At 36.9% G+C, this 21,863-nt stretch overlaps 1 protein-coding gene across 6 annotated transcripts in view; it reads left to right on the top strand.

Annotated features, from left to right (window-relative positions):
* Nucleotides 1-21,863, top strand: part of CNKSR2 (connector enhancer of kinase suppressor of Ras 2) — a 224,948-nt gene that overhangs the window by 120,601 nt on the left and 82,484 nt on the right. For 3 of the 6 annotated variants that reach the window (XM_085310881.1, XM_085310880.1, XM_085310885.1), the window contains 5 exons: nucleotides 370-516; nucleotides 10,447-10,580; nucleotides 12,859-13,070; nucleotides 16,939-17,028; nucleotides 19,961-20,175. In XM_085310881.1, coding sequence (XP_085167007.1) covers nucleotides 370-516; nucleotides 10,447-10,580; nucleotides 12,859-13,070; nucleotides 16,939-17,028; nucleotides 19,961-20,175 — 798 coding nt within the window. The remainder of the gene's footprint in view (nucleotides 1-369; nucleotides 517-10,446; nucleotides 10,581-12,858; nucleotides 13,071-16,938; nucleotides 17,029-19,960; nucleotides 20,176-21,863) is intronic. The other 3 variants (XM_085310884.1, XM_085310883.1, XM_085310882.1) reach the window with 1 other exon arrangement.

Here is a 21,863-nt window from a genome sequence, read left to right as displayed (position 1 = left end):
AATGCTCAGTTTTGAATCAAACTATAGGGGGCAGAAGCTAGGGCTTTTTAACTTTGTAGTCTCTAAAGTTTATTATCAGAGCTTATTTTAAAAGCATTTTGAGACTTAAATGTGCATTTACAGTGAAGTAATAGTAGTTTATTAATTCTAAAACCTGAAATGATGCATATCCATCTTAATGCATTATAATAATTATTTTAGTTGACATGATTTTCATGCAGTAATTTATTTTTGACATTTCAAGAGTTATCGCCTTTAAAATATATTTACAATCTTATTATGTTATTTTACTAATCTTATTTAAAAAGGGAACATTACATATTGAATACTGTACCTCAATTTTATTGTAATGATTTTACTGGTTACCAGGTGGGGTGGCAGTTGAAAAATTTGGTGAATGCACTACGAGAGGATCCGAGTGGTGTTATCTTAACTTTGAAAAAGCGACCTCAGAGCATGCTTACCTCAGCACCAGCTTTACTGAAAAATATGAGATGGAAGCCCCTTGCTCTGCAGGTAATGAAGCTTAATCATAAGTCATACACCATCATTTTAACTACAGGTTATCTCAATGATGCTTTATTGTGCTTCATCTAAGCAGCATATGGATTTACTCTTGTATGCTTTGAAAAATTGTTTCTGAAATGATTTCTCTGCAGTTTGTTCTCATAGGCTCAATTGAAATTAAACCTGTTAGTAGAACTTTTCAAAGTTAAGAAATAATACAAAATTTATGATGCAGAAAAATAGCCCCAAATAAATCTTCGAGCAATGGGGAAGAAGGGACAACCTGCTGCATGACACAGGATGCTTTAGGGTTCTCATGCACTTTTCCAAGCATATTTAAGAAACTGTCCAATTTTAATTAGACTTTGTGTTAAGCTTTCAGTGCAATATACCTTCAAAGAATGAGGGCAGGAAAAAGTCTTTAGTTCTCCATTTGGTCTATCATGAAATTATAAGAAAATTTGTGAAGTCATTTTCTGTTTCATCAAACACTTGACCATCAAAATTTGCTCACGTGAATAAAGTTGCACTTGTATTAAAGTTCTTGAGATCGAACCCTTGCACCTAAGGAAGTGTAGTACAGGAGGTCCATCTGGGCCTGTATTTTTATTAGGTATGCAATGTGCTGAAAACTATATAATGGTTTCATTAAAGCTTTCATGTTTCACTCCAGGATAAAATGTCACTGTGATGGATTACTCTAGGAAGTAAGAGTTATCACCAGACTGATAAAAGCATGTTACCAACAGATGGAATTGAAGAATAAATCATTTTTTTTCAGTTCAGATAGGACAATATTTAGAATTTTATTTTCATTTCATAAAGAATATATTTTTGAGGACAGTTTTATTATCATAATAAAAAGGCTAATTTAGAATTAAGCACATTTGGAAGAGAAAAGATTTTTACATTGTTCAGGCAAAAGGAAAATGAGATATGGAAATGCCACTGCTGGTAGCTGTGGTCTTTGCCATTTAAAAAATTAACAGGTTCATAAAAAGAACTAATGCCATGAAGAACTTCTTTTAAATATATATATGCATATATTATTTTATAATAGTTAAATGCATCATCATCTTTCAAAATGAATAGATTTTAGATGATTAAGATGTCTTGGCCTTTCAGATACAAAGTACTGACTAGAGATGAGATATAAACTTTCAACCAAAAATTCTTTATTACTGTCTGAACATAAAATTGTAAATCTGTATGCATTATATGAGTGCATGAATGTCATACTTGAAAGCTGTGATTTTTATCATAGCTTTAGTGAGAATGTATATTACAAATGAAAACTGCAGATCTTTGCTTTAAWTGGTGTCAAGTACTTTTGGTCTAAATCCTCTTTGTTGAGTTTGATATTTCTCAGTGAGTTGAGTTCATTTTCCTAAATATTCCTTTTGGCTTCACTTTATTGTTTGCCATTAGAATAATTCCACTGAAGATCCCAAAGAAGACTTCCTGAGACAGGGCATTCATTATCACAAATGTGCAATTAATTCAGGAGAGGCTGCTCCAAAAGGGTAGGAAGAAATTGGAAAAAAAAAAAATCAATTTCCATCTTTAAACTAAATCCGATAAGAAAATGAGGATTTCTGTGGAATTACAGTTAATGTATTCATGAGGTAAAGTTTTGAAACTGCACACTCAGTTCCAGAAACAAAAATCCAGTTGTCTTTGAGTGTGTTTTATTTGGCTGTGGTTTATATCTCAGCATACTTAGTTCTATATAGATACTAGTGTATTACTCAGTTTATCTAGCTTTGTACATATCTACATTTGGGCTTGTCATTTTTCCTCCCTTTGTGGACATATATAACAGTTATTAGTTCATTCATCTTGACCTATTTTAGATCCATCTGCCTTAGGATGAGATAAATTGCATCTTCTGCATGTCGCTTTCTCTCCATGTGATGATAAAGGGAGTCTGGCCAGCCAGTGTGGATGGGGATTACCTGTAACAGATAAGATGAACCTGACTCAAGACAGAGTTTTTCCATACTGTTGTAGGGCTTAGGGGGAAGGTAGGGGAGGAAGAGCGGATCTGTTTCTTTTACCAATAGCACAGAAAATATGACTATTTTTAGGCCACAATGAGTATAAGTGGAGATATTGTTAAAAATCAGAGGTAGAAAAACGATATCGTGATGATATTGTTCTCATTTTATCACACATGACATCAGAAAGAGGCCAGAACCTCATTCAACACTTACGTGTGCAGTATGCCTATATGTGTCTGTTGTAATTTATGATTTTAGAATGAGAAATAACAATTTTCTTAAGTAGAGTGAGTGTGGAAAAAGTTCCATGGCGAAGTGAAGATAAACTTCTGAATCTGCATAATGTGAAGATCTATATTGCTAATTTATGCAGATCAGAGGTGAACAGAAGTTAAAGTCCACTAATGTTAAAGTTTAAATGTAGCCTAAGTGTGAAATTGATACTGTATGTTTGATTAATAGAAACAGCAGCAAAAGCAGTTAGAGTGCAGTATAATTTTATAGGTTTAAAAATATGCAGAAATAATGTCTATTTGTTTTAATAGTTCCATTTCTTTTAATATTCTAGCCATTGTCCATTATCAGAGACAGAATTTACTTCAAAAATTTCTGCAATAAATTCTTCAAAAAGCTGTACGTTTGTAACTGAAATTGCCCTATGTCTGTTCTTACATTCTGTATGTTCCACATTCACGTAAGGGTGCTATTCTTCAGCAGCAGCAAGGGAGTTAGTATGAGAGGAGGCTGAGAGAGCGGAAACAAACAGGGAAAAAAATGTAAAAGGAAAAGCAATACTTTCGTCAGCTTTGGAAATAGCGGAAATTACAATAACATGTTTTGCTATATCAGAATGTCATGAAATAATTGAGAATGTTATAACTGTGCTGTCATCCCAGACCTAAGTTAATTGAACCATATGTATTATTCAACAGACACAAGCTATAATGAAATTATGACTCAGTAATAATTCTGTTAAAGTACAAAATATGAGCAAAAGACATATCTCTAGAATAAGATATGGGGACGAAATTCTAATAAAATGTGAATTAGGATCTGCAAACTGGCTGCTGCAGGTTTTTTTGGTTCTACAGAGAGAGTGAACAGAGGAAAAGGAAAATGTGGTGTCACGTATTAATCAAATCGCACTGAAGAAGGTGGGAAGGTGGAAAGTTTGCCCCACAGTAACGTGGGTTAACACAAAAGCAGAGACTGAGTTTTTGCGTACATCCTATCAAAGAATATCTTTAATGGCTGTTGCAGCAAATATAGAGGCTAAATATTTCAGTTAATTAAATTAAGAGAAATTTAAATGAAAGCGTTTAAAACTCAATTCTAGCTGAATGTGAATAGTGTTGAGGTATTATTGGTAAATTGCCTTCTGCTTGTGTAGTTGATAGCTGAACATGAAGTTTGCCATTTGCAGCTACATTAAAACAGATTTAATAGAGACATACTAAGTATGCCTGGAAGTTGGAAAAGTGCTAGATGAGCCCTCCAGTTCCAGCAGTATGCAAGTGCTGTGAGTGGCTCGTAGTAGTATATCAATCAATTTGGTTTGTGAGTTGACAGGGTATCCTACTAATTAAATTATGTGTCCTGATAATGAAATTTTTAAGCATTTGCTGTCCACTCTTAGCGATCAAGATTATGTGTATGCTAGCCACTCTGAATGTGGAAAAGGCTTTTAGACTGCTCAGATATTAGCTAGTTACTAATTGGCATAAATACTGCTTAGGATGTTCAGTAGTTATCCTGGAACAACTTTGCCCTCACATCACAGTCTTCTCATGAATTACATGTTAGGTACCGATTACATAGTAATTTATTCATTCTTTATTTTTTTCTTATAGCAGAAATTTATTATTTTGATTTTTTTCATATTTTTTTCATAATTGTTTTCATCCTCAAAATAAATCTGAAAGGTTAGGTGGCAAAAAGGAAGAAAAATAAATGTGCGCCCTCGGTAGCAATCCAAAAACTGATATCCAATGGCTCGATGTACAGGAAAATATTACAATTTGCCTATGGCTATACTATACTCCATTGCATAATGAGCTTATATTTACAAGTGCATTAATTCTAGCTGTAAGGTCAATCAGTACAGAAAGAAAAACACCCATTTTTCCTCTTGTGTTCTGATTAAAGCATTTTTTTATTGTTTTCAGTCACTTGATGATTGTCTGTTTTAATATCCATCAGTATCAAACTTCTTTAGATTATCAGAGTTCTCCCTTAGCACATTTTGGAATCTTGTCAGAATTTGTGAAGTCAAGGGATTTTCAGCCTGTGTTTGTTGTTATTGCTTTTATAAAATTTGAATTAGGCAACTGTAGCCTTGGGGAATTTTGTGGTTGCTTTTGCAATTGAAGGTATTCATTAATATGGCATTGTACCATAAATATTAAGATGTTATGCCTGCAAGAGGAATCTTACTAAATTTGGCTCTCGGTTACTTTCCCTGATACTGTCATCCRTACAATACAATACAATGATATTTCAGATTACAGTGTTCATATTTCTGACAGTTATTGAACTTGGTGAACATACTGGATAAGCTGTTTCTTTTTTTTTATATGACATCAGGTGATTTAATTAATTCTGTTAGATCTATTCAAACTTCTGTCTGTCCTCAAAACAATGAACTGGTGGTTCAGAACCTAATTTAAATAAACTTCCTTTCTTCTAGATTGTCTGTTTCATTTTTCCTTTCCACTTTGTGTTATTTTGGGGAGACTTCAAAGGAAGGCTCTCCAAAGCACTATTTAAACAAGGGTGGAAGGTTCAATAAATACGATTTTTAGAGCATCTAAAGTTGTAAGTAAGTCACTATCATCATGTTACCAAGAAACCTGCTCTCCTTTGCCTTCTGGAAAACACTTTGCTAATTAGTTACAAGAAACTGGACTTTGACTACGGTGTGGAAGACTCATCCTCCAGATTCTTTAGAATATAGAAAAGACTCAAGGAYTGATAGATCAACATGTTATCATGCTTCAGCTAATTTGGCCTAAGCCCTGCTGATTACAGTGGAAAGGCTGCTGACCTCAGCGAGTCTGGGGACAGATCCAGCTGCCAGCCAGCATCGGGCATTGACTTGGACAAAATTTTGGGGCCTCTCTTATACACTCTGTCACACTSTCATCAAGCTTTTTTGGATGCCATCTTCTGTATTTTTAAAACAGTTCACTGTACTGTACCGTATGTAAGTTGTACTGGTGAAGAATTACCAGGAGCTTAGTGTTCGTAGTTTTTTAAACAGACTTTATTTTGGATTACATATACATCATATCTCCACTATGCTATATTCAGCTTCTCAGACTCCTGAGAAGCAGCAGCAGCAATATCAACAGAATTATTGGTTTGAGAGAAGATGATAGTTTTAGTTATTAATATTTTTTATTATTGTTCCTACTTGACTCCTTCATTTATCTGTAGACAATGTTATATTCTGTTTTCATCATTTATGATTGGAATTAACGATCATACACTTTTTAAGCATTAAATTTAAATAAAATACTAATTTGTTGGCTCTTCAGTTGTCTTAGTTGGTTTAGTGGCTTAGTTGTCTTTTAACTATATGGGAACTGGGCATTCTTTACAGCACTGTTAAAATGAGTTCTGACTGGGTTTTCCTACAAAGTCTGAATTAGTTATAATATTTCGTTATCTCTTCATGTCATGGCTGGTCTGATAAAGAGTTAATTTTATTGGAAACATTCTATTGTGATGACCTGGATCCAGTATTTAAAAAAAAATTGCTAAGCTTAAAATCTGTTTACTGATGAAACTGCTGTAAAAAGATATCACCACTTAAAATTTTGTATTGATTTTGCTCGTATTTTTAAAAGTTGTATGCCTTCTTCTGGAGCAATGTTTCTCAAACTTTATATTGCAACTTCCAAGGGAATTATTGGAAGGTTCAAAGAGCTTTAAAAAACATTAAAAGAATTTTAGATGGTACATATTAATTATTAATTGCATTCATTGTTGAGAAAAAAAACACTTAAGAAAAAAATTATGCTGACTTACTGTTGGCAGCCTCTCAACTCCTTCAGGATTAGGGGTAGGAAAAGCAGCAATGGCTTGTGGTAGCAAAAGAGAGGTTGCCATGGCAGGGAACAGCTGATGGCAACAGAGCAGCTGCTAGATGAAAGGGGAGTTAAGTATCTACACTGTCTATAGCAGTCCATACATACAGGGACTTCATATTTTCATAGCAGCTCATACTGAAGAGAATGAGCTGCTATAAGTAAAGACTGTTATCTGTTCATTAGTCATAAAGACTAAYGAACATGAAGAAGGATGGTGCATCCAAAATGTTTGAGAAATACTTCTCCAACACGTACTGAAATATGTATCTTACATTTGTCTTTGCTGGTTCATGTCCGTGCAGGGTCTTCTTTCTTTGGGACATTTTTTGAGGCTATCTCAGTTTTAATATGTAATTTCTAAACTTTCTTTATCAGGGTATTCCCATGGGTCAAGTACTTTTTAGGGCAAAAAACTTCTTCATGTTATTGCTGTTTCAGCAATCTGACTTGCCCTGGCCAGCCTAACAAAAGGGACTGCAGCAGGAAAAACTTCTGGTCCTCGGAAGAGAATTAACTGATCTCAGAGGCGTCTAATTCTCCAGTGGAGTACTGTGAATTTCTCTGTTCAGTGTGCCCACCTGACRTAATATGGTCCACTGAATGTCTACCATTGAACCAGAGACTTACATGAGCTGATTTACTTGCAAGTGCACAAATCAACTCAAATTGAAAAAGTTGAGCTGTTTCTAAATTGCACTGCAGAGTGCAACGTGAATACACCAGACCTACAGGTCATGTTCTGAAGGCTTTCTTTTAGCCAGGAGGGCCAAAAGACTTTAATTTCTTATGAAAGCTGAACTCCTGCAGCACAAGATGATAGTCACTGCAATGCTCTCAGTGTGTTGAACTACTAACAGGAGAGACCATTTAAATGCTTTTACTGTGTAGCAGTTCTTTTAAAAGAACTCACTGACTTATCTGTTGAAGTGGTGATAAATATCAAGAAAATTAAAGCAGCCTATTTATTTTTCTATATTTATTTTTCCTTCGGTTCCCGTCACCTGGCCATTCTGTTTTTGTGGAAATAAGCTGAAGAGTTGAGTTTGGCACTAGGACACAGATACAGAAAAGACCTACTGTCTGACATGGAAACAGTTTGAGGGAAACCTTTTACCTTCAGAGCTCTGGATTACTTTCTTATTTCTCTGGTAGACTGAGTACTATTTTTTCCTGTTGCACTCACCTTTTTAACCATCTTGCCTAGCCAAAAGATGAAGCAAAAAAATGTGTTTCTGAAAGACACTTAAACTTCATTGATTTCCAGAATCTCCTAGCAAACTGTTCTGAAGTGCAAGCCAACATGTACATCTGGACTGTGTGTTATCAGGGAGTCATGAATTTTCTGTGGTGAAGTTAATCAGTAGATTTCTCAGACTTCAGTAGTGTAATTTTCCAGAAATTAAGCCAACCTCATGAACATTTAAGTGTTTAAGACTAGATAATCCAGACTGTAACACAAGACCAAATCTTTAACACAGCCCTGTTAGCAGCCAGTTAGGGCCACTGGCAGCTCACCAACCCATCGTAAGTCCATATGACAATTCTGCTTGAGCCCCAGTTTCTTTATGTGGTGGAAACCTTAAAGTGTTATTGATTGCCGTGAGTCTAGGTCTTACAASCCTTTAATCCCCCTTTATATCCTTTCATTCAGATGAACAGATATCTTCCTCCCCAAAATGGAGAATATGAGTGAATAAATCTACTTAACTCATCTTCTATTTACTGTTCCTGCCATTGTAAGCCATGAACAACAGCAGCCTGTGCATAACAAATGTAAATGTGGTCTAGGTTGAAAAAATTGTTTTGGTTTAGAAGGAAAATTAGTTTTACAAGCTACTTGCCAAGTCACAAAGTAAGCTTGTCATAAAAATGCGAGGTATTAGAAAAAAAAAAACAGTGTTGCTTTAGTAAGTGGTTCAAGAGCCTCTGTGGTTACAGAGGCACAGATGTGATTTTCGCTAAAAGAGTTTCTTAGAGTTTTTTGTTGTGTTTTTTTTTTCCAGTTCTGCCACAGACTTCACTTTTAGTTTTGCAGACCTTAGTCTTCTGCTTGTTTTTAGTGATTGTAAAGTCTTTTATCTGTCTGGTTTTCTGTGTGTGTCTTTCTCCCCCTCTTCCTGCAAATAGTGACTATCTTTTATTGGTCTGAGTTACACAATACTCACATTAACTCCAGTGAGAAAGAAAAGAATTTAACAGTGTTATTGTTTACAGGATATGGATGTCTAACATGCAGAAAGACAAAAAMCATGTGTCCACATAGCTATTGTTATAAATATATACTTGCAAAATTTTAACAAAGAAATTTAAACATTGTGATTTATTATATTGGAGATAAAATCTAGCAGAGTTCTATTCCTAAAGTTACCAAACAAAACATGGCAGTAACTGGTTAAAGGATATCAGGTTTCCTAGACGGCGTGTATTATTCTTACAATACAGATTGAGAAAAAGTAAGGCAAGATTTGGGGTGGGGGCTTTGCTTGGTAAGCATCGTAATTTGTCATCACTAGCTTATGACAGGCCAACTTTTCAAAAAGTTCCTGCTGTTGAGCTCCTGGAGCTTTCTGCAGTCTTGATGTACTGCTACAGTGTCAAGATTAACATCTAGAAAATGAGAACTGATTATGCTGCACAGGAATGCCCCGTTGGTCTGTCATAAGTATTCTTAACAGCGCTGGCAGAAGAATCTCTTTACATGTCTGTTTAGTTTGTGTTCAGAGCTTCTCAATGTTAAATATTTGTGTCCTCCAGCAGTTTTGGGGGTAGAAAATCCAAATATGGTGAACATTGTATTCCCACCACTTTTTTCTTCAAGGGATTTGTTTCCAAGAAGATGGATGGGAAAGAACTCTTTCAAAGCAAAACTTGCTTAATACAGGATTAATTTTAGCGTGTATGAACATATCATTGTACTTCCTTCTTTGCCCTTTTTCTTTTTCGTCTGCTTGAGTTTAACTATCAGACAAGCCAATAAACACAGGCTTATTATTAGAGAGACTAGAGCAATTCAGGTTTGTTTTTCATTCTGTTTTTCTGCATCTGTATCTATAGAGACAGTTTGCAAATCTTGCTATCATTTCCAGCCCTATGGTGAGTTAATAAACTCTGAAAATGTTTGGTCATTATTTAGCTAGCCAAGGTAGTTAAGTTGAGGAAGAAAAAGTGGTGCTTACTTCAAGGAAGAAAGATACGTGATTAAGGAGAAGGATCATATTTGGACTGTAATGGTAGCTAGAATGTGTGTTTGTCCTGCAGGGAAGGTACAATTTATTCATCTGTGAGTAAATGTTACTTGTCAGGAGTGTGCCCAAGGGACTGAAGAATAATAAGCATCTCCAGTKTGTTCTGTCCCATAGCACGTGTGCTCTGAGGATGCATCAAATTTTACAGCATCTGCAGACATAAACCGGAGATTTTACAGTTAATTCTTAAGCAGTAGAGCAGATGGGGGGAGATGACATTCTATTTAATGTCTACTTATGCACCTTTTACTGTAAACACTAGACTGTTAGTTTAATTAAGGATTTCACTGGATTTTATATGTTATTTACTCATAAAGATTTCACCAATGGCACTACTGATTACTGTTTCTATAGACATTGGCAATAATCTTGCTTTGCAAAGAGGAAAAGAAAAGATAAATCAGAGTAGTCAATTTTATAAGCACAATACATGTCCATTTGTACATGTGAATATCTCTTTAGCATGAGTGTTTTTTTTCAGCATGTTTAAAATTAAAGTCTTTCTTTGAACTACAGTTTTTTTTAGCTTTTTTCAGAGAAAAATGGATAATATACAGATAATCATGATTTTCTCTCTTTGTTTCTCTCTCTCTCTCAAACCAGCCTCTTATTCCTAGAAGTCCTACAAGCAGYGTTGCTACACCATCCAGCACTATCAGCACACCTACAAAAAGAGACAGTTCTGCCCTGCAGGATCTCTACATACCCCCTCCTCCAACAGAACCTTATGTTCCCAGGTAAAGAAAGATCATTTCACATACAATTTATGGTCAAAAAATACTTGTAAAGTAACCAAGCATTCTGTTCCTGCCTGGAGCTGCAGAATTAGGTCGGTAATGCTTCATTTTGCGAGGGAGCTGGTTATTTAGAGTAGATGTGCTGAATCTGACTCACATTGGTCTGAAGCAGTAGCTTCTCTGCCAAACAGCATCCTTTGCAAAGGAAGGTGCAATACCCTGTTTTCTCAATTATAGGATAATCTGGCTCCTATAACAGTCTCATCCTATTTCCAAAGAGTAAAAATTACCTGAAACTCTGAATCCGTAACTAGGAAAAGAGTTAATATCTGCCCCCTTGGCTAATAACCATGACACAGCAAGGGACAAAAGCAAGAAAATTGGCAGCTTCAACAGGCAGAGCACTATTTTGCTCAGCCATAGAGATTTCTTTTTTAGATATATTTGACTTGATAGTATCAGAGCCGTTTGCAGGATGAGTTTTAGCGTGACCACCATACATCCTGCAGTGACCCCATGTTCCATAAATGTACTACCACTCTGAGGTGCCACCTGGAAGGGGCATTTTCTCCTCTCTCCCTGCAAGATTCCCTAGATTCCCGGACTGAGTCAGAAAAGCAGCAGATTCCCTGCAGATTCATAGCCATACCTCATTGATTCATACATGACCTCAACTGATTCGTTGAAATTTTTTGGTATATACAGGTGTTGCTTTCCAAACATTGAGAGATTTAAGGCATAAGTTACAACAGTAACTGCACAGAGGCACAAGGACATATTTAAGAGGACTCGATATTTCTAAAGGYTCTTCTGTATTACTAGAACCAGAATGCTGTATGCGCAGTTTATGTATTTTTGAATTACTTCTTGCTTTCCTTTACTTTTAGTTAACTTTTGTGAAAAGATCGTAAGGGCAGCATGTCCTTTCTTGTACCTAAGTTTCTTGTACTCTAGTTTTTCTCAGAGTCACTTATCAGTAACTCTTCTAGCCAATTAATAAGATGTATGGCCTGCTGCTGACAAGCTTTCCCCTGGGGAATGTCTGGGAGTGAGGTATATGGCAAATTAAATTGCCTAGTGGGGAGGAGAAATCGTGTTTCTATGATAAGCTTTTACTCTTCAGAGATATATATGGAAAACCTTCAAGGGGAAAAATAGTGACTTTCCACTTCATGATTTAGGTGATGTTCCAATCCTTTAATGAAGCCATGAACTGAATCCTGTATTCTTTCCTTGTCATCACCTTATCTCTTACCTGGTCTGGTTTTTATTTCTGGGAAAAAGAAAAATCCTTCATATTGTCGTTTATTTCAAGTGTGACACATCTACCCTGTTGGACTTGCTAAAACAATACTTTAGTATCTGTCTTAAACTGACAAACAATATATAGTCTAGTTCACTAACTGGATTATGTTTTTTTCTTCTAATGATATAAAAACATAGTCAGTCATTGCATGTGAATTGTTTAGAGGGATTAAATATGACTTTCATCTGTCTGCTGATGGGATATTTTCTTATCTCTATGTGAATACAATTTTAAGAACATGGTTTGCAAAAAAAAAATACAGAAAAATTCAAGTATTTAATTCAGAAACCATTAGGATAAAAACTCTGGAAAACAAAACAAAACAAAAAGACTCCATAGTCTTCAGGTTTCTTTTTGAATGAAGTAGTTATCTGGTGAAAGCATTTCACCCTTGAGACTGAGACTGTACTAGCATGAAAGAAGTTGTGTGTTTGTACTGAKACTGATCATAACAAAAATATTCCTGTTATTTAGTAAGAATTGTATGTATGGGKGTGGAGGGGTCAGCCGCTCTCCGTGGGGGACCTGGGGCCCTAACAGCTCCTGCGGCACCCAGAAATTGCCGCCTGCCCGGGGTGTTTTGCAGCAGCCTGCACGCAGCGCCCCGCTTCCCCCAGCGCCGAGAGAGGCTCGGTCGCTGGCTCAGGTCTGGTTTCTCTCGTTCCATCAGCTTTATTTGCATGATTCCATTCACAAGAAGTATAAAACATAAATRTGGTTTTGTTTGTATGATTCCTTCCATGAGAAGCCAGTAAGATGGATATGGTATGTAAAGGAGGTGAATAAGCAGCGACGTGTGGGATAAGCGGCACATGCATGCGTACACGATGCGTGATCCCAGCACTGGTCCACGGCACCTGTTTCCTGCTTAGACGAGATATTGGCATTTTCCCATATTTATTGAAATATTAACAATGAAAAATTGTAAATGCTTTGTCGCAGTGAGTTAACGACCTCTCCTTTTCACTAAAGGGATGAAAAGGGAAATCTTCCATGCGATGATGTCGGCAGACATATAGTGGGCAAGCCGGTGCACACAGGATCCGAATCTCCAAATTCATTTCTTGACCAGGAATATCGGAAGCGTTTTAATGTGGTTGAAGAAGATGCAGTTTTATACTGCTATGAATACGAGAAAGGAAGAACGAGTGGCCCTGGGAGGAGAGAGAGCACGCCAACATATGGTATGGCATTGATCTGATAAGATTAATCCCCCTTTCCTTATTTTGAACTTTTTTTCATGCATCTRTTTCTGTATTTAAGCATAAAAATATTCTCAGTGACCACTGATTTTGCTAAGAATTCAGTTTTATTTTAGTCTGATCTCAGCCTAAGAGCTTATTCTGCATATGAAAAAATGCATTACTTATGATAATAGGGAGTCCAGTTTTGTGCTGATGATCTCTCTGGCTGTAAAGTAAAACTTTATTCATCAGCCTCATTTTCTAGCTTATGCTGCAGTATCATTTCGTCAGAAAAACTGGCAGAAACCAATGTATTTATACTAAAAATACAGGATGGAAGTATGCTCCCAGTATAAGGGCAAGCATTGCATAGGTTTAGAACATGCTATATTAGAAAATTTTACCCTGGCATAATCATTCTAAAGATCAAAAGCAGTTCAGATTTACCGAGTGACGATATACTGCTTTCATGCTGCGGTACTCTTTAAAATTCTTTAATTTTTCTCTGGTCATAGTAATGAAGTAATGACTGATGATATACTTTTTTGATAATATGGTATTAACCTCCTGTAATTTCCTATATAWAGCAGTCCCTCTTTTTTGAGGTTATGTGTTGTCCAATAAAAAATTATGCATGTAAACACAAACATGTATTCATACTAGTACTTCCACATCTTGGATTTTGACCTAGATAGAGTAAGAATTTTGAAAAAAATTCTAGTGAGAGTTTGAGTCCTCCGACCTTGATGTTCTGAGTTTTTTTTTTTTTTTCCTTTCAAGCTATTGGAACTCTTCCCTTAGCTAGTATTGTAACTTGTTTCAGCTTTGCACTAGGAGAATTGCTTCCTATTGCTAAATATGAAATTGTGCAATTGTAGAGCTATTAGAATATAGAAGAAAATGAAGAGCTGAGCACATTCCTGAATATATTTTTGCCCCACTTTCTAGGTTATTTTAATTACTAAACTGAGCGCAAGCAGTATGTTGGAGTAACTGTAGTATTCGTGACATCATTCTGCTTTGAGAAGACGTAATTTAGGAGGAAGCGCAGATTTGGTACACTGTGCAGCAAAGCTCCCAAATCACTTGGGAATGTTGATATSAATTGAGCCTGAGCTGCAAAACTTAACCTCAGGACTCTGAGAGGTGTAGTTACAGAATATTAAAGGATATATTTTCATAAAATGCRCCTGTTTTACAGAGTCATACAGTCCTGCTGCAAAATTTTCAGTCTCATTTTGATTCAGAAGCATTTTCAGGTGTTTTCTAACCCTACCTTTACTGTATGGAGTAACTGCTAAGTGWTCAAGGTTGATATATCAATTTAATTACTCCTCCATTTCAACTGTTAAAATTGGTGGATGCAGTCAGTTCCATTAACAGACGCGTTCTCTGTTCCTGACCTTAAATTTTAATCCTAGTGATCTAGAGTGAATAAGAGCACATTTTGTGTTCAAGAACTGCTGAGTCCATTATTTTGCTTGCAGATAGCTTTTTTATCCTTTTTTTCATTAGCAGAAAGAGTTATAAATATGTGGATCAAAGATTGTACTGAGAAATAGTCATTATTTAACACATTTATTATGTGTTAAATGTGCTTTTCACTTTTAATCTCACTTCTTTTTTAATGGATTCAGACCATAGAATCTGTTTGCACTTAAGTTCATTTTCTAAAAATATTACCATTCCAGCATTAAATTATAAACTTTCCCACATGGCATTTGTTAGCATAAGATTTGTGGCTAGGCATGACCTTAAGATTTCACAGAAATCTGGACTATGACAATCCCAGTCTCCTTTTTTATGGCAACCTATTAAAGAAGGTCRGTGTTAAAAGGGCTAGAAAATACTTGTTCTCAACGTGTACTCATTAATTATGCAGTGACATTATTATTTTTTTAATGCTTCTCAAAATTTCTTCATAAGAGGTTAACAGGGCCCTCCATAATTGCCTTTTTGGAATCTATTGATGTTTTTTTGACAACATCACTAAAGAGATTTCTCTCTCTTGCGCTTACYGGCTTCCAGCTGTTGCATAATTGTTGCTAATTGGCCTCAGTGAGCTTCTGCTCACAACCAGAAGACATTGGCCTGAAGTGCAGCCACCAGGGAAAACAGATTTAGTGGATCCGTGTGGGATAACAAGCAGATTAGCAGAGGTGGCAGACAAATGAAACTTGAGTTCAACAGAAAGAGTGGATTYGGTCATTCCAGTTATACTACCAGATATAAAAAGTATGCACTTCAAACAGCCAGGGATTTTGCAGAGTATCTGTTATTACTATAGCCTTGGATAGTAACCAAGCTTTACTTGATTTTATAGCTTGTGGATCTTGTTACACATGCAAGTTCTTTGTATAATATATTGCAAATTAAGTGTCACATAGAAAAGAAAGTTGTATTTCTAGAAAAAGTAGCCATTGAGAGTTACTTCTGTTAAAATATACATGAGYTCTTCTCAGGAAATGACTTCTTAACTACATGCTTTAAATCTCACTGACTTCAATCAGACTTACACGTGTGCCCATAAATAATTAAATTTTAATAAATAAATAAAAAGTTAAATGTATAAGCTRTATTTTCTGAGCTATGATGTATTTGTGAACTGACCCTGTAGTCTGTATGGAACTTATCTCATACCTTTTTTCTGAGATCACTATATCTTGTCCTTCTTTAAAAAAGTAAAAATAACCTTTTCCTTATATACATTTTGCATGGTACTGAGGCACTTCAGTGGATGCCATATTTAAACAGGTAGATAGGCTCATCTGAATATTTGTGTTCAGTATAATCAAATGTCTTTTTTTCCAGCCTATCATGGATTTACCATCAAAAATGTGGAATGACTAGGACTGATCATCTTTATTGTGGAGGTTTTCCAATAAAATACTTAAAGACCTCTGAAGTTTTTAGTTTGAGCTCTGCTAAGCTTGGAAACAAATTATTTTCCCACTTTTATACACTGTGATTAGTGGACTGATTTAAAAAAAAAGAGCAAAGGCTGACATGGTTTCTGAAAACATTTTGTTTTCAGTCTGCCCTGTGCCACATTACTCTATTTTTTGTTTCAGTAYACTATTTAATTTACTAAAAATTTCAGGTCTCTCTAACTAGCTGTACTAAGTTGCATATTTTCACTGAATTTCCATCTGTATTTGTGGAATTTTTAAGCAGGAATCATAGTTCATAGCATTTTAAAAATTGCTTCAGCAGCTTCCAAATTAAAACTTTAAAGATGTAGTACTGCTCAGCTTTTCTGTTTCTTACTGTCTTCTGAGATCAAAGTGAATTTTCCTGTACTAAAATGCTTTGGTTTTTTGTGGGTGACTTGCTACTAAAAGAAATTATATGTAGAGGTTTTCCGTTTCCTTTCTCATGCAGTCACTGATGGATCTTTTAAGCCCACCAGCAAAGATGATATTTGTGAAGGTAGTTTAATGATGTAGACATGTTTCTGTTAGAAACAATTCCTTCTTTAYGCTTTCAAATAGTTCTCTCCATGTGTATACCAGGGGCTTGCAGAAGAATAAACAGATATCGCTCAGTGAAAACTAATCTGTAATCTCAATACACCTGGAGAAAGCTCAATGTCAAATTTCTGTGTGTTGGTGATTTAGTAGGCACTGGATTTATTTCCTAAGCGTAAAAAAAGAAGAAAAAAAAATCTGAAATAGCTAGTTTTTGTCATGTTAAAGAGAATAAAACTCCTATTTTAACGCCTTGTTCAGAGACTGTACTGGAACTTCTTTCATAAGCAGCCCTGTAGAATAAGCATTTTGGAAATTAATTTGTTCTTTCTTCTAAAGAATGCTAGTTTAACATTGCCATATAAAATGGTGCATGATCTCCTTTTTTCTTCTGTTTCCAGGAAAACTGAGGCCTATTTCTATGCCAGTAGAATATAACTGGGTGGGGGATTATGAAGACCCCAATAAAATAAAAAGAGATAGTAGGAGAGGTAAGTGATTTGAACATACATCTTCTACATGACATTATGTTTTTTTATCACTATTTAAGCCATGATAACATATGTTTCATTTTGCTACTTGCTTGAATATATATTTCTGTGAACCTGTTTTGCGTTCTTCCATTATATATCACATTGCACAAGATCACCTCCAGTAAGTATTGAATATCTCCAGAGAAGGAGACTCCACAACCTCTCTGGGCAATCTGCTTCAGTTCTCTGTCACTGTCACAGTAGGGAATTTTTTTTCTCATATTCAGATGAAACTACTGGTGTTTCAGTTTGTTYCCATTGCCTCTTGTCCTGTTGCTTGGCACCACTGAAAAGAGTCCAGCCTCATCCTCTTGACAACCTCCCTTCAGATATTTGTACACATTGATAAGATCCCCCCTCAGTCTTCTCTTCTCCAGGCAGAACAGGCCCAGCCCTTGCAGCCGTTCCTCRTAGGGCAGATGCTCCAGTCCTCGGATCATCTTCGTAGCACTATACTAGACTCTCTCCAGTAGCTCCATGTCTCTCTTGTACAGAATTGGACACAGTACTCCAGATGTGGCCTCACCAGAGCTGAGAAGAGGGGCAGGATCACCTCCCTCGACCTGCTGGCAAYGCTCTTCCTAATGCACCCCAGGATACCATTGACCTTCTGGGCCACAAGGGCACATTGCTGGCGCATGGTCACCAGGTGCTTCTCCGCAGAGCTGCTTTCCAGCATGTCAACTTTCAGCCTACACTGGTGCGTGGGGTTATTCCTGCCTAGGTGCAGGGCCCTGCACTTGCCTTTGTGGAACTTCATGTGTGAAGTTCCTCTCTGCCAATCTCTCCAGCCTGTCCAGATCTCTCTGAATGGCAGCACAGCCCTCAGGTGTGTCACTCCTCCCAGCTTGGGATCCTCAGCAAACTTGCTGAGGAGGCACTCTCCAGGTCATTGAACAAGACTACACYCAGTCCTGAGCCCTGRGGGACACTGCTAGCTACAGGCCTCCAATTAGACTCTGCACCACTGATTGCAACCCTCTGAGCTCTGCCTTTCAGCCAGTTCTTAATCCACCTTGCTGTCCACTCTTCTGGCCTGCACTTCCTGAGCTTGCCTAGGAGGATGTTATGGGAGAGAGTGTCAAAAGCCTTGCTGAAGTCAAGGTACACAACGTCCACTGCTCTTCCCTCATCTACTCAGCCAGTCATKCCATCACAGAAGGCTATCAGATTGGTTAAGCATGATTTCCCCTTGGTGAATCCATGCTGACTACTTCTGATCACCTTCTTGTCCTCCATATGCTTAGAGATGACATCAGAATGAGCTGCTCCATCACTTTTCCAGGGATGGAGGTGAGGCTGACTGGCCTGTAGTTTTCTGGGTCCTCCTTCTTGCCCTTTTGAAGATTGGAATGACATTGGCTTTCTTCCAATCTTCAGACGCCTTTCTTGTTCTCCATGACCTTTCAAATATGATGGAGAGTGACCTAGCAATAACATCCACCAGCTCCCTCAGCACTCGTGGGTGCATCCCATCAGGGCGCATGGACTTGTGGATATCAGTTTGTCTGAATGATCTCTAGCCCAATCCTCCTCAACCAAGGGGATTTTTCCTCTCTGCARACCTTCTYTCTTGTCTCCAGGGTGTGGGATTCCTGAGGGCTAGCCTTAGCAGTGAAGACTGAAGCAAAGAACTACATTCAGTAATTCGGTCTTCTCTGTGTCCTTCATCACCAGGCACTCACCCCACTCAGCAGCAGGCCCACATTTCCCCTTGTCTTCCGTTTGGTACTGATGTATTTGAAGAATCCCTTCTTCTTGTCCTTGACTTCCCTTGCCAGACTCAATTCCAAATGGGCCTTAGCCTTCGCTGTTACATCCCTGCATATTCTGACAACATTCTTATAACCCTCCCAAGTAGCCTGTTCCCTCTTCTGCATTCTGTGGACTTTCTTCTTCTGTTTGAGTTTTACCAGGAGCTTCTTGCTCATCTATGCAGGTCTCCTGCCCCCTTTGCTAGACTTCTTACTCATAGTTTTTTAAAAAYACATATCAGAATTGGAAAAGGTTCATGGAAGGGCAGCAAAAGTGATCGTATGTGTGGAATGGCTTCCATACAGGAAATGAGTAAGTAGGCTGGACTTCATTTGTTTGGTGGAATGTAGATAGGATATTGCWAAAGGTTTATAAAAGCTTGTGTAGAATCAAGCAAGGGGATAGGTTGGCGCTTCCTTTTCAAATACAAAAACTGTGAGGTATCAAATATCTCTGTCAGGTGACAAAGACAAAAATAAAAGGAGCTTGCTCTTCATGCAGTATGAGTTTAGGCTAAGGATCTCCCTGCTATAGGAGGTCTGGGTGCGAAAGTTTATATGAATATGAGYAAAGATTAGGTAAGTTCATGAAAGACATATATGTTGAGGTTTTCTAAATTCACAGACATTGCATCTAGCTGAGGATATTCCTGGGCTACAAATTGGTAGATACTGGAAGAGTATTCAGAGAAAGCATGGATGTTAAAGAAAACAAGCTCAAGTGAACGTTCAAAGCAAATTACTTGTGAATGTATGGCATCCCAGTCATTTGCATTTATTTAAGATCTTACTTAAAAAAAAGATTTCAAATATRATCATAAATTGTGCTGTCACTCATTTTTTGAAAACTTTCAAGACAGCATTTTTAGTTGTGGGACTTCTTTTATTTTCTGTTCTTATTGTCAGAGAAACCACAAAACCGCAAATGTCTTCAGTCTTTTCCTTACCAAAAGATTCATTTCTTTCTTGACATATTCAGATGAAAGAGGCAAATATGTTTTATTAATAAGATAGCCATGAAGACTTACAATCTAGATCTTAGCAGCTGCAGGAATAGTATGTATTTTGGTAGGGAAATTATCTTCCATATAACAATTCAYGATGCTCTTTTGCATCATTGTGTTTTCTTTCAATAGAAAATTCATTACTTCGTTACATGAGCAATGAGAAAATAGGTCAAGAAGACTACATGTTTCAAAGGAATAGCAAAAAGGATACTGGGAAAAAATCCAAAAAGAAAGGAGACAAGAGTAATAGTCCAAGCCATTATTCGTTGTTGCCTAGCTTACAAATGGACTCATTGAGACAAGAAGTCATGGGCACACCTGGGCCAGAAACCACTTTGTATCACGTGAGTAAAATTAATAATAACAGAAGTCGTTGCTCTGTACTTGTAGTGAGAAACTGTCTTGTTTTTGTAGTGCTGCCGAAGCTTTTTTGATTGCTGCTGTTGCACTGATTCCTATTCTTCTGACAATAACTGTATCCCAGAGAAGTATTTTAGAATTCTTGCTCTGATATTACAAATGTGGGATGGACACCTGTAACTGTGCTTTAAATCATGTGACTGAGTGGCTGTTGTGTTTGAAATGGAGCATGGTGTCTGTCTTGCTTTCTTGCTTCCACTGGAAACGGGAGAAGCTGCAGTCTGACGGGCCGGAAACCTCTATTCTAACACCTGCTTTATTGCAGTTGCATGTGCCAGGTCTCTTTAAACAGCTCCTGTACTACAGATGCATTTCTACATGGCAACCTTCAAAGGCCTAATTGTGGCCAGAAAGCTTGTGGGAGTTTTTTTTTRTTTTTGTTTTTGTTTTAAGATAATGAGGGCCTTAATGTTTATAGCTGTTTTTAACACAACACTCAATAACTCAAGTAAATTTGAAGGAAGAGATGCTGCTAAATAGGATGTAAAAGGAAAATGCTAGTAGTATTTAGGAGTGTCAAGAAAAAGAATTTAGAAGGTTGCAACGTGTTTTAGATATTGTATCAAGTTATTCTCATAACAAGTGTTTGTATTTTAGACCTCAATGAAAGATGCCATCATAGAATATGCACACAATAACTGTACAGCAAAACAATAAAACTAATTGTAGTTATCGCCATATCTTGACAAAGACAATGTAATTTAAACTGCCAGTGTCTAAGGGAGATAACAGTGTGGCCTTGTCAGGAGCTCTTCTGTGAAAAATGAGTGATCACGGCAGACGGAGCTCTGCTGAGTCCATAGGAGACAGGTAACTCGGTTTCCTGTTGTAAAACATTGCTACGGATTATTGCATTATAAATTGGTGTAGGATAACTGAAACTAGTAGAACTTTTACAACCTTTTGCACCATTTGAATGCTTGGTCCGATGGCTTCTAAAACTCCCTGCGGCTCTACAGTGTACACGTGAATCTGRTAAATTTAAGAGAAGATGTCATATTGTTGTGGTGTCCTTTAGTTAAAGCATGTCCCTGGATGCAATAAATGCTATTCTCTTTCTTTTTCACTTGTAGCAATCTAGGTACAGGGATAAGAGTTTTTTCTTACTCTTATTATCTCCAGCTTCGGTTTCACACTCTTTTTGTAGGTTGGGAATGCAGTAGTGGGGAAGTTTCCATTTGCAAAGGCAAACTGATAAGTAGTGTTTCCCTAATACTATGAAGATAAGCAGTTTGCAAGTGTCCCAAGCCTGTATCCTCTTTCCAATGTCTGCAGTCTTAACTAGCAGGAATGCAGTCAGTCCAAGAGACCTTGAAGTCAAATATTTAGAGAAGAAAATGGAGAAAGAATTTGTGTAACAGAGGACTTTCTACTCTCTAATCTCTGTAAGGAAAGGTATAATAAATTTGAAACACTTTTCATATGTTAAGAGAGAACTTATCCTTCCCCTTGACTTAAATCATTCCATCACCTTCTCCATCAGCATTCTTTTATTAGTATACATTACATTCCTTAAACTGTGTTTTTGTGCTGAGAAGAGGTGGGTTTTTTAAGGTTCCATCTTTGTTCTTCCTCAGTTACTTCTGTTACACATTACCTGGAAAATTCTGTG

This window comes from Rhea americana, unplaced genomic scaffold, assembly GCF_003343005.1.
Source record: "Rhea americana isolate MKP2758 unplaced genomic scaffold, rheAme1 scaffold_329, whole genome shotgun sequence".
Classification (NCBI taxonomy): domain Eukaryota; kingdom Metazoa; phylum Chordata; class Aves; order Rheiformes; family Rheidae; genus Rhea; species Rhea americana.
Note: the sequence above shows the minus strand (reverse complement) of the source record. Positions and strands in the feature narration are given on the sequence as shown.